This window comes from Sprattus sprattus (genome assembly GCF_963457725.1).
Source record: "Sprattus sprattus genome assembly, chromosome: 16".
Taxonomy (NCBI): Eukaryota; Metazoa; Chordata; class Actinopteri; order Clupeiformes; family Clupeidae; genus Sprattus; species Sprattus sprattus.
Genome location: NC_137914.1, coordinates 30,147,588 through 30,163,086, shown reverse-complemented (window position 1 = coordinate 30,163,086; position 15,499 = coordinate 30,147,588). Strand labels below are relative to the sequence as shown.

The window sequence follows — 15,499 nt, the reverse complement described above, 5'->3', positions numbered from 1 at the left end:
ACTGAACGTTTCCATTGAATCTTTAAATAGTAAGATTAAAACAAAGTGCATGACATTTAGTCCAGTGCTTGTGACTTTTAGTGGTTCTTTAATGTAGGCCTACTTTCAGAAGATAAATCAAGTTTAATTTAATTAAAAAACTTTCTTTTCAATGTTTGTTCATATGCTATAGCAATAATGATGAGAAAAACATTTTCTTATATGGCCACGTATAAAAATAAGAAAATTAAGAAGTTGGCCATTACACATACGCCCCATTGACCGCTTCAGCCCGTTGGTGCAACAGTGAAGATGGTCCTGTAAACAAACGCAAGTAAACGATGGAGCTGCGTTTTATCTGGATAAAAAGCATATTAGCGTTTACATTTCCCAACCAATTTCATTTTTATCTTCAAGGGTTTATGATCTACGTGGAGTACCAAAAAAAACCTCCATGCTACTTAGAATCTAGATAGTTAAGCTATAAACGCCAAAGACATATACACATATGCTATGTCTATGATAATCGCTGCTAGATGCTCACTGTTCTTGTGCTCCCACAGCTCCTTCACTTTTGAAATACTGAAAAGAAATCTAAACTAACGAAATAGTGCATCTTAAACTACAACTATTTGACCATCATTGAGAAAAATGGAACAGAATCTGCTAATAAATGGCTACACTTGTATTATACTCGTATTATACGGCTCTCCAAAATGTTCAAAAAAGTTCCGTTGATTTGAATGGGCCACCCCAGCATTTGCACGTCTGTAATGTCTTGATTTTCACTGCTGCAATAAAGTAATGACGCTGTCATTAGCAATGGGTGTCGATGCCCAATTGTATAACAGCGGCTGTGGTAACAGTTACACCTTCCTGCAGCGCGTCCATTATTCATTTTTTTTTTTAAACCAGAATTAAATTTCGCGGGCTCTCACCGTCAATCATGTCGCAAGCGTATGATGCAAAGCAGCGTAATGTAAAGCGGTGTCGTGTCGCAAAACCACGTTCTCTAAAATGTATCTTAATATTCTTTTTTTACAGTTGTATAAACTTAGAGTTTGCATAATAAGAAAAGCAAAATGTTATATTAGGATGTGAAATTATATTATAAATGTATATTAGCTGTAATAGTGAAAAAATAAGTTTATCACGATAGAAACGATAGAGGAGAAAGGTCACGATAGACACGTTTCTATCGTCCTCACGATATATATCGTCATATCGCCCAGCCCTATGTCAGTGTGTCCGCATTTAGGGGGCGGGGGTGTATAGTCAGCTGGTACCTGCTAGTGCTAAGCTGTAACGAAGATACTTCAAAATGTAGCAACTACGTTAAGCCTGTCGATAACGGTCTTTGAGGAGTGGCTACATAGTAACCATAACCAGGGTGACCAATTAACAGCAAAACAAAAGCCAACGCTGATAACTCCCCTAACATTAAATAATTTCTGTATCATTTGTGTTATGTATTATAGGCATTCCAACCGGCACAGAGGTGGGCCTGAATGAGTTGGAACACGACAGTGTCGAGCTTCCCGCCTCAACTGTCATGCTGACATTAATGAGTTCAGATTGTGAATAAATATGTATGTAGTGCAATCAAATTTAAAGTGTGCAATTTACTTAATTTTATATTTCATAGAGATCTAAGTAGCTTCCAGATTTAAAATTTTCTTTCATAAATTGGAATTTGTCTCTTTCTAATTGTAGCCTCTCCTTCTCAATGTTTAATGTTTCACGCATTATTGTCAGCTTCTCCTTCTCCAACTCCAGAAGCTCCTCCTGTAGGCCTGTGCACTTCTTTTTAGCTGTAGAGAAAAATTTAAAACTGTGAAACAGTAGCCTAGACCAAGGGTGTAGTTCTGTATCAAAAAGTTGTAGGGACATTCCCCCCCTGCAACCTTGCCTTACTGTACAGATGAAGGTTCATGGTATGCCTATGGATTCACTTTTTTTGGAATGTAGCCTATTTGTCTCTGAGTAATTCAACCGAGAATAATTGATGTGACTTCAATATGCGCACCACGATTTAATCGCAAGTGCAGTTAAGTTTATATCAGAAAAAGTGGTGGGGACAATTTCAAGCTTTCAGCAAAGTGGGTGTGGACATGTCCCTACCGTCCATAACATAAACTACGCTCTTGGCCTAGACTAACAGATACATTACAAACTTCAACTGGTCATGATGGAGATAGCATTGTAAAAATGCACATTTAGTAATTTCAATATTTAAATAGCAAAAATCAACTTACCAGGCGATGGGTTGACTCTTGCAGGTGGCAGAGTTCTGCTATCACAATCTGAACTTATCAATGTCAGCATGATAGTTGAGGCGGGAAGCTTGACACTGTCGTGTTCCACCTCATTCAGGCCCACCTCTGTGCCGGTTGGAATGCCTATAATACATAACACAAATGATACAGAAATTATTTAATGTTAGGGGAGTTATCAGCGTTGGCTTTTGTTTTGCTGTTAATTGGTCACCCTGGTTATGGTTACTATGTAGCCACTCCTCAAAGCCGTTATCGACAGGCTTAACGTAGTTGCTACATTTTGAAGTATCTTCGTTACAGCTTAGCACTAGCAGGTACCAGCTGACTATACACCCCCGCCCCTTAAATGCGGACACACTGACACTAGTTAATACTTGTTAAAACCTGTAATACTTCACTCTACAGGTTTATGCCTAATTTAACTTTACTGCGAGCGTTCTTTCCTTATAATAATAATAATATGTCTTAATGAAGTCAGACATTAAAATTAGCAGCGATTGCTAAGCTAGATGGCAAACTAGCGATAGAAACTAGCTTAGAACTCAGCTTACCTTGGGTGTAGACTTGACCCATGACGGCCAGGATCTTCTCCTCCAAGGTGGTAAGGGGCTTCACTTCAGGGACACCAGCCCCTGTCTTAGCCTGGTCCCTCTTCAGTAACGCCCCTCTGATCTTAGCATCACTGGCCACAGCAGACCACTTTTTTTTATGCTGTCCACCGCCCGAGTCACTCCACAAACCGCCGAGACCGCTTCGGTGACCTCTTGCCATTTGACATCTTTTGTTTTAGATGTTAATACCGGGGTACATTGCCCAAACAATATATCTCTTCTGTCCCCCACTGCCACAACCAAAGCCTCAAGCTCATCAGAATTAAAATTGAATGCCCTTCTTTTTTTGCCCTCTGTGTTGTCTTGTATGTTCACCAAAGATCATAGAGCGCAACAACCAACGCTTTTTAACGTTAAAAGTGATGTGTTCCATCAATCTCGTGCACATTCTAAGTGCAGAAAAAGACATAACTTAACGATTGACGATCGATAAAATTTGATTGACAGAACAGTTAGGATTTCCTAAGTTAAGATATGATAGGAGGCCAAAGATAAGATAGGAAACGACCAACAGGTTAAGGATTGCTTCTGTAATAGGAAGTTAGGATTTTTCCTATCTTTGAGTCCCTAATTTAAGTTAGGATGAGCAGTTTGGATTTTTTTCTGTTAATGAGGCCCCAGGCTCTTATCTAAATGAATGGTGGAGAGATCAGGCTCATATCTAAATGAATGAGAGAGAGATCAGGCTCTTATCTAAAGGAATGGGAGAGAGATCAGGCTCCTATCTAAATTAATAGGGATAGATCAGGCTTCTATCTAAATGAATTGGGAGATATCAGGCTCCTATCTAAATGAATCGGGACAGAGCAGGCTCCTATCTAATTGAATGGGGAGAGATCAGGCTCCTATCTAAATGAATGGGGAGAGATCAGGCTCCTATCTAAATGAATGGGGGAGAGATCAGGCTGTTATCTAAAGGAATGGGAGCGAGATCAGGCTCATATCTAAATGAATGGGGATAGATCAGGCTCTTATCTAAATGAATGGGAGAGAGATCAGGCTCCTATCTAAATGAATGGGGGGGAGATCAGGCTCTCATCTAAATAAATGGGGAGAGATCAGGCTCTTATCTAAAGGAATGGGAGAGAGATCAGGCTCTCATCTAAATGAATGGGAGAGAGATCAGGCTCTTATCTAAAGGAATGGGAGAGAGATCAGGCTCTCATCTAAATGAATGGGGGGGGAGAGATCAGGCTCTTATCTAAATTAATGGGGAGAGATCAGGCTCTTATCTAAATAAATGGGGAGAGATCAGGCTCCTATCTCAATGAATGGGGAGAGATCAGGCTCCTATCTAAATGAATGGGGGAGAGATCAGGCTGTTATCTAAAGGAATGGGAGCGAGATCAGGCTCCTATCTAAATGAATGGGGATAGGTCAGGCTCTTATCTAAATTAATGGGGAGAGATCAGGCTCTTATCTAAATAAATGGGGAGAGATCAGGCTCCTATCTCAATGAATGGGGAGAGATCAGGCTCCTATCTAAATGAATGGGGGAGAGATCAGGCTGTTATCTAAAGGAATGGGAGCGAGATCAGGCTCATATCTAAATGAATGGGGATAGGTCAGGCTCTTATCTAAATGAATGGGAGAGAGATCAGGCTCCTATCTAAATGAATGGGGTAAGAGATCAGGCTCTTATCTTAAGGAATGGGAGAGAGATCAGAATCGTATCTAAATGAATAGGGATAGATCAGGCTTCTATCTAAATGAATGGGGAGAGATCAGGCTCTTATCTAAATTAATGGGAGAGAGATCAGGCTCTTATCTAAATTAATGGGAAGAGATCAGGCTCCCATCTAAATTAATGTGATTGGCTCTAGGCAGGACTTCCAAATTTGCCACTTTCAACCCCATTTGTTCTTCCGTCAGTGACTTATCTCCTCCCTTATATAGTCTCTGACAATATATGACTTTTGCCATTGAAAACAATAGAAACATCCTCAGAAACTTTGAATTGTCCACTTTCAAGTGTGCGTAGTGACATTGAATGTATATTTTAGGGTTATGTGGAGTGTGTAAAAGACACAGCAGAAAATGACATTTGAGCAAGGAGAGCCATTTCTAAGATAATGTTCTGTTAACCCAGTGGTTGTTATTAGTTTGGTGCAGAAGGAAGACGTACACCACCCGAGTGCTGATGTAACATGAAAATGTTTGGATAGTTTTACAATAATCACAGAAGATGCAAAGACACACAAGCACTTGTTTGCAACTTGGCTGTGTAGTTTTTCAATGCACTCATTACTTTTGCTTCGGAGGTGAGGTCTTATCGATTTCGAGGACAGTTGTGTGACACTAGGAGCATCGGTTTGGAAGCCTGTTTTGTATGCGGGAGCTGACATGATGTAGTCTGAAATACAAACGTGCCAAGAAGACCATACTTCAGGTCTCAAACATGACCAAATACCGAATTACCATACCCCCCGTATATGGATAGCCCTTATTTAAAATGACCATACTCCTATCATATGGATAGCCCTCATTTAAAATGACCATACCCCTATCATATGGATAGCCCTCATTTAAAATGACCATACCCCTATCAAATGGATAGCCATCATTTTGCTAATGGGCGGGTCGTTAGGAGCTGCTCCCTCACTCAGAGACTGAAATGTGCAAGATTTTAGTTCTATTCTCCTTATAGAGTGATTTCCTCATTCAGTTCAGTTTCAAACATTATGTGTGATTTAAGTGTGTGTAACTTTTTAATTTTTTTAATTCGTGTCCTCACATTTTGAATAATTTATTTTTAATAACATCTCACAGTTCTTGGATGACCCCCATCTGAAGAATGATGCAAAGAGCTGTCCTGTGCAACTTCCCCTGGCTGTGTCCGGCTGGGTGTTCAAGGAGGAGTTCAGAGAAGACAGTGATGAGGATGACAAGCATGAGAGTACTGAGGAAAATTCTGGAAATTTAAGTACAGAAACTTCACCTCTTATTAATAGTGAGTGCAAAAACCTCAAGAAATGGATTCTTTGTCTTAGTTGGATCTGAGTTTAATGATGACCCTTTCTTTGTTTTTCAGTTAAGCAGGAGCCAGATCTTGCAGAAGTGAAAAAACAGGAGCCCTCTTACAGGCCTCCGCCTACCCCTCAACCTGATGTGCTCTCAAAGCTTCTGGAGTCCTGGAATCAGCCCAAAGGTGTTGAGTTGTTTTTTATGCAACTTCCTGATTCCCTTCCAGGGCAGCCACCAACAACTGATGTCAGACAAACCAAAACAGAGGTCCCGTCTGAGTGCGGTCAAACGGTCCTCCAGAAGACAGAGACACCGGTGGGTATTACACGAGGGATGACTCATACCCCAATGCCAGCCTCTTCACCCTGTTGCTGTTGGGTAGACGCCTCCGCAGTCTCAATTCAAGGACTGAGAGACTTAGGAGGCGATTTTACCCACAGGCAGTGAGACTATTGATCTCAATTTTAGTTACACACTAAGTTTTTTTAATTCAGCACTTTTCACTTATAATATTATTTATTTTTTGCACATTTTGGAGCGTAGACCCTTTTACATTTCACTACATGTCCATTACGTGACAAATAAAGCACTTAAACTTGAATTTACAGAATTAATCAGCCTCCTCTTCCAGTCAAGGGTCAATCAACTGATCAATATCATAACACACATAATTTATCAGCCTCCTCTTCCAGTCAATGGTCAATCAACGGATCAATCTCATAACTCAGAAGTAATCAGCCTCCTCTTCCAGTCAAGGGTCAATCAACTGATCAATATCATAACTCAGAGTTTCTCACACCGAGGTTATGCCTAGGCGCAGTACAAAATGTCTTAATGGACTAGAATTCAGAGTGGTATCTGACTGTTCTTTTATGTAGGTGTATTAGGAGGAGGACGACGGGAGCTGCAATCTGTTTTTCTGTGTGGGTGTTTTAGGAGGTGGAGGAGGACGGGAGCTGTAACCTGCGGGACCTGCAGGAGGGTCTGGTGGGACGTGTGCTGGTGAGGAAGTCTGGTCGGGTGCAGTTTGTGCTTGGGAACGTGACCTTAGATGTGGATCTGGGAACCAGCAGCTCCTTCCTCCAGGTCTACCAATGAAAAGCATTGACACTAGTTTGTGTATCTGTGTATATTTGATGTCTTTACTCATATCACCAAACTCATTAATTCAATGAAAACAAATGGAATAGCGTTAAAGGAAGATATACTTGTGTAACAACAAATATATGAGCCATGGCAGTTTTAAAGAAAAGGTCAAACACTTATTTTGTTCATCATTGTTCCTGTTATATGGGATCTAGAAAAGGCCTGTTTAGTAATTAAACATGAATCAATATAAATTAAGGAATGCAACAGGACATGATTGAGAATGATGAATCTGCGCTAATTATTTTTTAAGTATAAAACTAAATCTTGTTTTACCAGATTATGAGTTTATTTTAAAGCATTCCTATAATCTTAATTTAAAAAACTTAAATTTTAGCTTTGACTTTCAGGGTTGAAGAACAGGCAAGTCATCACCGTAGAAAAAGGAAACCAGAGCAGGCAGCTGTCTATTGATATACAGTCGTGGCTAAAAGTTTTGAGAATGACACAAATATGCATTTTCACAAAGTTTGCTGCTTCAGTGTCTTTAGATATTTTTGTCAGATGTTACTTTGGAAGACTGATGTATAATTACAAACATTTAAATATAGCTGCAAGCAGCGATGGCGGTTTCCTCCTCCAAACATAGCAAACCAGGGAAAAATGTAGTTTTGTGACAATTTGTCACCGTAAAGAAAAATTCATGCTGCAGACTTACCAATGGGATATTAAATTTCAAATGCAATACTGTGCTAGAAAGCTGTGAAATTTGGCACACTCATTAAGGACAGTCCCTTCTTTATTCACAGCAAGTTTCATGCCTCTCATTAGACCACTCTAGCGCCACCAACGGGTCACAGTTGGACTTGTGTTTACACATGCAACTTTTGAACCGTTTGACTGATTTTCAAAAAATAGGTACCATTAGATTCCCTGGATCAAGACGAATTAAACACACTCTATAACGTCAATATCACTCAAATATTCACTTCCTGTTTGGCGCCTTTTCTGCTGAATTTGAGTGGCTGTACCGGACAAACGGTTATGAGGATCAAAACTCTAAATAGTAACTTTTGTGAGGCTAGGTCTGAAGATCATCTCTGGTGATTTTGAAGAAGATTTGCCAAAAATTGTAGGAGGAGTAGGCTTTCAAAGGTTTTTGATGAAACCGGAAATAGCGAAAAATCTATATAACCGGAAATTGACGCCATGGGTTGGGTTTTAGGGAATCCAATGGTGCCTCATTTTTGAAAATCGGTCACACGGTTCAAAAGTTGCGTGTGTTACAAAAGTCCAACTTTGACCTGTTGGTGGCGCTAGAGTGGTGTAATGAGAGCCATGAAACTTAGTGTGAATGAAGAAGGGACTGTCCTTAATGAGTGTGCCAAATTTCACAAAAAGTTACCATATGGTTCTAGGGGCTGCCATTGACTCCCATGGTACTAACATAATAATAAGAAAGCCTACAATAACAATAGGTTACCTCCTACCGGAGGAAACCTAATAAGTGTCACTGGCTTTTATTGGCAATTACATGAAGTTAATGCAAAAAGTCAATATTTTGACTTCTGGGCCACATCCTGACTGATGGCGGCCCATTCTTGCATAATCAATGCTTGGAGTTTGTCAGAAATAGTTTTTTCTTCTTTTTTTCCTGCCTCTTGAGGATTGACCACAAGTTGGATGATGCAGGCAACCTGGTGATATGGACTTTAAAAGTATAGTTTAGGATTGGTGGACTTCGGGAATAATAACCGAGCAACGTTACTCGCGATCTCAATAGAAGGGTCAAATACATGCATATCCCAGCAAACACGGGAGCCTTGACATCTACAATGAAACTTCTTATGCAAGTTTATCCTCAAATGTAAGTAGCTGTGTTTTAACTGTCGGGTAAACCTGGGTTTATCAACGTTAGTTAGTAAGCAGCAGGGCTGGACCCCCCGACCCCCCCCCCCCCCCCCCCCCCCCCCACCTGCGCAAAGTTCTGAGGGCTCCTCTTCTCTCTCTGTCCCTCTCCATTCAACTGTATAACTAGGAATATTAAGAGACACCTTCCATACCAGGGCTCTACTCACTAATGCATACTCACTTATGTTTACTCACTCGTGCATACTCACTCGTGCATACTCACTTGTGCATACTCACTCATGCATACTCACTCATGTTTACTCACTCATGTTTACTCACCATGTTTACTCACTCATGCATACTCACTCATGCATACTCACTCATGCATACTCACTCATGTTTACTCACTCGTGCATACTCACTCATACATACTCACTCATACATACTCACTCATGCATACTCACTCATATTAACTCACTCATGCATACTCACTCATGCATACTCACTCATGCACACTCACTCATGCATACTCACTCATGCATACTCACTCATGCATACTCACTCATTTTGACTCACTCATTTTGACTCACTCATGCATACTCACTCATGCATACTCACTCATGTTTACTCACTCATGTTTACTCACTCATGCATACTCACTCATGTTTACTCACTCATGTTTACTCACTCATGCATACTCACTCATGCATACTCACTCGTGCTTACTCACTCATGCATACTCACTCATGCATACTCACTCATGCTTACTCACTCATGCTTACTCACTCATGCTTACTCACTCATGCTTACTCACTCGTGCTTACTCACTCGTGCATACTCACGCGTGCATACTCACTCGTGCATACTCACTTGTGCATACTCACTCATGCATACTCACTCATGCATACTCATTTGTGCATGCTCATCCAGCAGGGAGAGCTGGAGAGCTGACACCTGCCCCAATTCCAAGGCACTTGTTCTCTCGGTCATAGCTGCAACAGAGCAAGCACACTCTTGCAGTTCGTTCACGAAACGCATTCTAGTTTTATTTTGAGATCGTCAAATTCACACCTTGCAACTGATTTAATGAACTTATTTAGTTTAAAGTTTAGAGTTAGAATAAAATAGTCTTGAGTAGCACAGGACTCCCGCCTGTATGAGACTGTTGTGGCAAGTGCACGGCTCTGTTTGGTAGTGAGTGAGTGAGTGAGTGAGCCAGCGTGCAGGTAGACAGTGATAACGTCTAGTAAACATACTTGGAGCAACTGTCCGACCTAAGCTGGTAAAAACTTCCATAATCAGCTGCTGGATATAAAGGTATAGCACATGAAGTTTAAAATAGTAAAAGAAAGTAAATGGATAAATCACCACGAGTTAATGGTAGAATGGTAGTCGTGGCTCTCTTTTATCATGCCGGTCATTGATCCTGTGGGTATGCTACCCTATTCAGTAGCTCCGCCAGCTATAACTAGCTAGTGAACTGTAGTAGCCTACAACGCTAACCTACTCACTTGAACTACAAACCCCTATCATGCTACAGTATAATTAGCACCTACAGTGGGGAAAATAAGTATTTGAACCCCTGGCGATTTCACAAGTTTGGCCACTTGCAAAGAAATGTGTGATCTATAATTGTAATGGTAGCTGTATATTAACAGTGAGAAACAGAATATCAACAAAAAAATCCAGAAAAATGCATTTTATAACATTTATGACTTTATTTGCATTTGATGCAAAAAATAAGTATTTGAACCCCTAGAAAACAAAAATGACTTAGTACTTGGTGGAATAGCCCTTGTTGGCAAGCACAGACGTCAGACGTTTCTTGTAGTTGGTCACCAGGTTTACACACATCATAGGAGGGATTTTGGTCCACTCCTCTTTGCAGATCCTCTCCAAATCTTTAAGGTTGCGTTTTCAATGGGAGGGAATGAGGTTCAAGCCCAATATTCCACGTAACATGGCCCCATCCATAGTCCCCTTGATGCGGTGGAGTGGTCCTGTACCCTTGGCAGAGAAACAGCCCCAAAGCATAATGTTTCCACCTGGAATGATGTACTCTTGGGGTCATATTCAGCATTCCCCCCCCCTGTCAAACACGGCAAGTCGAGTTGATGCCAAAGAGCTTTATTTTGGTATCATCTGACCACATTCTGTCTCCCAATCCTCCTTAGAATCATTCCAGTGTGCAATGGCAAACTTCAGATGGCCCTGTACATGCGCTTCCTTGAGCAGGGGGACCTTGCGAGTGCTGCAGTACTTCAAAATATGACAGCATGGTGTGTTGCCAATGGTTTTCTTGGTGACTGTGGTCCCAGCTGCCTTAATCATTCACAAGCTCCCCCTGTGTAGTTCTGGGGTTATTCTGCACCTTTCGAATGATCACTGATACCGCACGAGGGGATATCTTGCATGGAGCCCCAGACCTAGAGCGATTAACATTTGTTTGGTGTTGCTTCCATTTACGAATTATCGTCTGCTTCTCACCAAGCTGCTTGTCAATGGTTTTGTAGCCCATTCCAGCCTTGTGCAGGTCTACAATCTTAACACTCTGACGTCCTTGGACAACTCTTTGGTCTTGCCCATGGTGGTGAGGTTGAAGGTGTGAAGTATGATTCTTTGGACAGGTTTCTAATAAATGTCACCAGTTGAGATCAGGTGTACCTTGTTAGACCTAATGAGGAGGACTAATCTGTGTGCTTCTTGGGCACATAACTGGTCATTGTGAGCCAGCATTCTTGCTGTTTGCTTGGGGTTTCAAATACTTATTACTTACTTAAGTCATAAATGTTATAAAATGCAGTTTTCTGAAATGTTTTGTTGATATTCTGTTTCTCACTGTTAAAATACACCTACCAATACAATTCTAGATCACACATTTCTTTGCAAGTGGCCAAACTTGCGAAATCGGTAGGGGTTCAAATACTTATTTTCCCCACTGTATCTCAGCAGATGTCTTTAATGTGTTTATTGTTATAAATGTGTTAATTTCTCTTTCTAAAACCCACTAGAGGACACTATTTAAAAGGATATTTTCAAAAAATGCTTATGGGGGAGCATGCACCCAGACCCCCCTAGGTTTGCTGGGTAACAGGAATAATAATAATAGGTTTTATCTAGGGGTTTAGCCCCCCCAAAAAAATCGGAACCTAGATTCGCCCCTGTTAAGCAGTCTACTACAGCTTGTTGCATTATTTCATGCATTGATATTATCAATAAGACATTATCTCTAAGCATTTACAATGTAGACTTGACTGGCACATCTTTTAAATCAAGTAAGTAGTCAGTTGTCCTAGGGGGTTGAGTGTGTGAGGGGAGGGGGTCGCGGATGGGGGCGGAAGGCTTCAGTTGGCCTATAAATCATCACTTAATATGATACTTGGAAAATCAGGAGGTAGTATGGAATTATTTTTCAAGGCAAGTGTGGGAACCCTGATTGATTATGCAAGGATGGGCTGCCATCAGTCAGGATGTGGCCCAGAAGTTAATTGACAGCATGCAAGGACGGATTGCAGAGGTCTTGAAAAAGAAGGGTCAACACTGCAAATATTGACTCTTTAAAGGTGCATTAAGGATTAATAGCTATTCGCTAAAGGTATGCTAGCAGCTAAAACTAACGAAATCTCTTGAAATGTGCTGACTTTGACATTATGACAAACTAATTACTCAACGACTGTCCTTACACAGTCAAACATCAATCATGTGCAACACAAGACTAAGCAAGACGGCAAATAAGCTACTTACTAGATCGGCAGAAGGTAATCAAAGTCAGGTCGGCGGGCATCGGCAGGCAAAACTACAGAAGGCAGTTATATGCCTATCGACCCTGCTATGCCATTGACACGGACGCAATTCTCCATATTAAAAGTCATTGTAGCACCCCAATTTTTTTTAAGCTGTTATTTTAAGGTTAAACTGCTTATCCTAACCCTAATCCTGAAGCATAATTGTTGCATATTGTGCCTTTAACTTCAATTGATTGTCAATAAAAGCCTTTGACACTTGTAAAATGCTTGTAATTATACTTCAGTCTTGCACACTAACACTAGCACTACCATCTGACAAAATTATCTAAAGACACTGAAGCAGCAATGCCCACATTCAAACAAACATGCCCACATTCAAATCTCAAACTCATACAGATGTCTATGATGAATTCAGTATCACACAGGCTGACATCATATTTTTGGGGCAGTGGTTGACTGTTAACAATTCACACTTGTTGTTGTCAATGGCCCTCATTCTCAATCTTTTTCTGTAATTCTTCAGAAATGTTTCTTACACGACTTCGCAAAAACAACGTAGGGAAACGTTTCCACTGCATTCCCGCACGCTTGAAAATGCGTTCATAAGCAGCCGAAGTCTTCTCAGCTGGGTTCCTTCCGATTAGTTTCTGATTAGATTGATGCGCGTTCTCGTGAAAGTGGATTTGCATACATACACGCCCCGCCAGCTCCTTATTAGGAGACGCAATTTTAGAAACGTGTGCTGTCGCAATCTCCCGAATCCACACGAAAGCAACTCGTGGTGTTCATTAATAAGGTGGAGATCTTTTATTAGGTTGAACTTCCGAAGTCCGTAAAACACATTTAAGTAGTCACTTTTTTTTTTTAAATCGAAAAATAGCCACCATAAGTGTGAAGACAGGTCAGAGGTAGGAGTATAAAATGCAGTCAGTGCCGACTATCTAAATGGCCACCATAAGTGTGAAGACTGGTCACGAGTAGGAGTATAAAATGCAGTAAGTGCATTCTTAAGTCCTGGTTCTTATAGATTGGGTTTAGCGTTTATTTATCTATTCACTTACATTTGCAGTGTTCGTGTCCATTCGCATTCAGACGCCTTTGTCCAAAATGACGTACAAGGGAGAGAACAGTCAAGCTACGAGCAATAGAGACCTAGTGTAACAATAAAAACTACCTCGTAGAAATATGACTATAAATGTGAAACCTAATTGTTAATGATACAAATATTCTCGTATTTATTATTATCATAATTATTTTAATCCGAGGATGTCTGTAGAGTTGACCTGAACGCAATCACCAACGGGTTCTCACAAATTCAACCGTTCCCACCTAACATAGGACGTCCTGGGGACGTTCGGTGATGTCCCTATTTGGTCCCCTATAGGTTATACCGTGACGTTAACCCTTTAAACACAGTTTTTTCAAATGTCATTCCTCAACGCGATTCCTCAAATAACCACAAGATGGCCCCGTGGACTCGCATTTGAGAAGATTCCGGAAGAGTTACGACTGCTATTTCGCGTTCTGAAAGTCTTCTGAAGTTCAGAAGAAATCGCAGGTGAAAAAACTATGGAGAATGGCAAATGTTTTCCTAAATCCACCGAAGTGGAGTTCCTTCTGAAAGTCTTCCCAACTGCTGTCGAGAATGAGTGCCATTGTTTTCATAGTCAATTAATTAATTGAATGTTCATGAATGTTCAATGCAATGTTTGCATACTGAATTGTAAAGCTGACCTTACCTTACTTGCTTGTACTTGTTTCTTAATCAGCTAATGTTTTGGTCTTTCAGGAGCTAGTATCAGTGGGCATTGAGGGCCGGAGTGGAACCATGTCTGTATTGGGGCACATCAAGCATAAGCTCGTTTGTTCCCCTGATTTCCAAGCCCTTCTGGAGAACAAGGCATGAGGAAACATTTGTCAGAGGCTACAAACAAGACATTTCAGCATTGTATTAAAACAGTGTTTTTGGCTTGTAAAAATGCTTGTAAATATACATCAGCTGTAATGCAGTGACTGTAAAACTTAGCTGATATGTTTAAATTCCTGTGATGTACCATCATGCATAGTGTATATATGCATATATGAAGTTTGAGATGTGTGTGTATATACACAATATCATTTTAAATTGTGATGTCGCAATTTATTTTCACAGACCATTTAATCCAGTCAAATATAACTGGTTTGGGCTTCAAATCTAGTTCTGTTGGCATATGCTGTATGCATTTTATTTTGGCCCAATCATAATTTTGTCCTAGTTTTGTATGCAGGGTTTTTGTCTTCACTGTCTGTTGTCTGACTGCAGACTACTTAAAAACTATTTTTTTTTTCAGGTTTGTCTTTAGAAATTTGTAGGACAATTTTCTCACATAATGGTTGGGTTCAGGTGTATTGTAAATTTGCCTACATGAAAGTTAGGATTTTTGAAACTTGCAGATGGCCCTGACTTTTTTCGTGATTATTGTGAAGCTCAATATTGTACCAGAAAAATCACCATTAGGAGTAATCTGCATTATATATGGGTCCAGAAGCCCAATATTTTGAATGAAAGATGAAAAATAAGTATAATGAAAAGATTGGGCATGGCAAGTTTTTTTTTTTTTTTTGCTGTATATGGAGTTTGTTTTATTGTGTTATTCTTCAAAATAAACATCACAAGAGTGTTGGTGGAATATATGGCGTGTATTTATTCAGTTGAGGTTAAGGAAAAATTGTCAGGAAAAGTAGATAGGATCATCTTTTCCTAACCACTTCCCTAACCTCAATGGAAAACATCATGAGCTCAAGGAAAGACGTAATTAGATCAGTAGTTTTGTATGGATGGGGTATAGTAGGCACATTGATGATTCACATTAGGAGATCAGTGCCCTATTCTACATCTTTTTCTTGATAGGCTATAAGCGGACATCATTTAGGCCACCTGCTTAGAAAGGGGAAAACATGAGTGATGGAAAAACAACTATTAAAAAAACGTCAGGGTGCAGTTGTA

The 15,499-nt window shown here is 40.3% G+C and overlaps 1 protein-coding gene across 2 annotated transcripts in view; it reads left to right on the top strand.

Annotated features, from left to right (window-relative positions):
- polr3d (polymerase (RNA) III (DNA directed) polypeptide D) overlaps positions 1-15,117 on the top strand; it is a 55,682-nt gene extending 40,565 nt beyond the window's left edge. For both annotated transcript variants that reach the window (XM_080853323.1, XM_080853324.1), the window contains exons 6-9: positions 5,636-5,816; positions 5,898-6,145; positions 6,767-6,916; positions 14,303-15,117. In XM_080853323.1, coding sequence (XP_080709449.1) covers positions 5,636-5,816; positions 5,898-6,145; positions 6,767-6,916; positions 14,303-14,419 — 696 coding nt within the window. In that variant the 3' untranslated portion in view covers positions 14,420-15,117. The remainder of the gene's footprint in view (positions 1-5,635; positions 5,817-5,897; positions 6,146-6,766; positions 6,917-14,302) is intronic.
- The last annotated feature ends 382 nt before the right edge of the window (positions 15,118-15,499 follow it).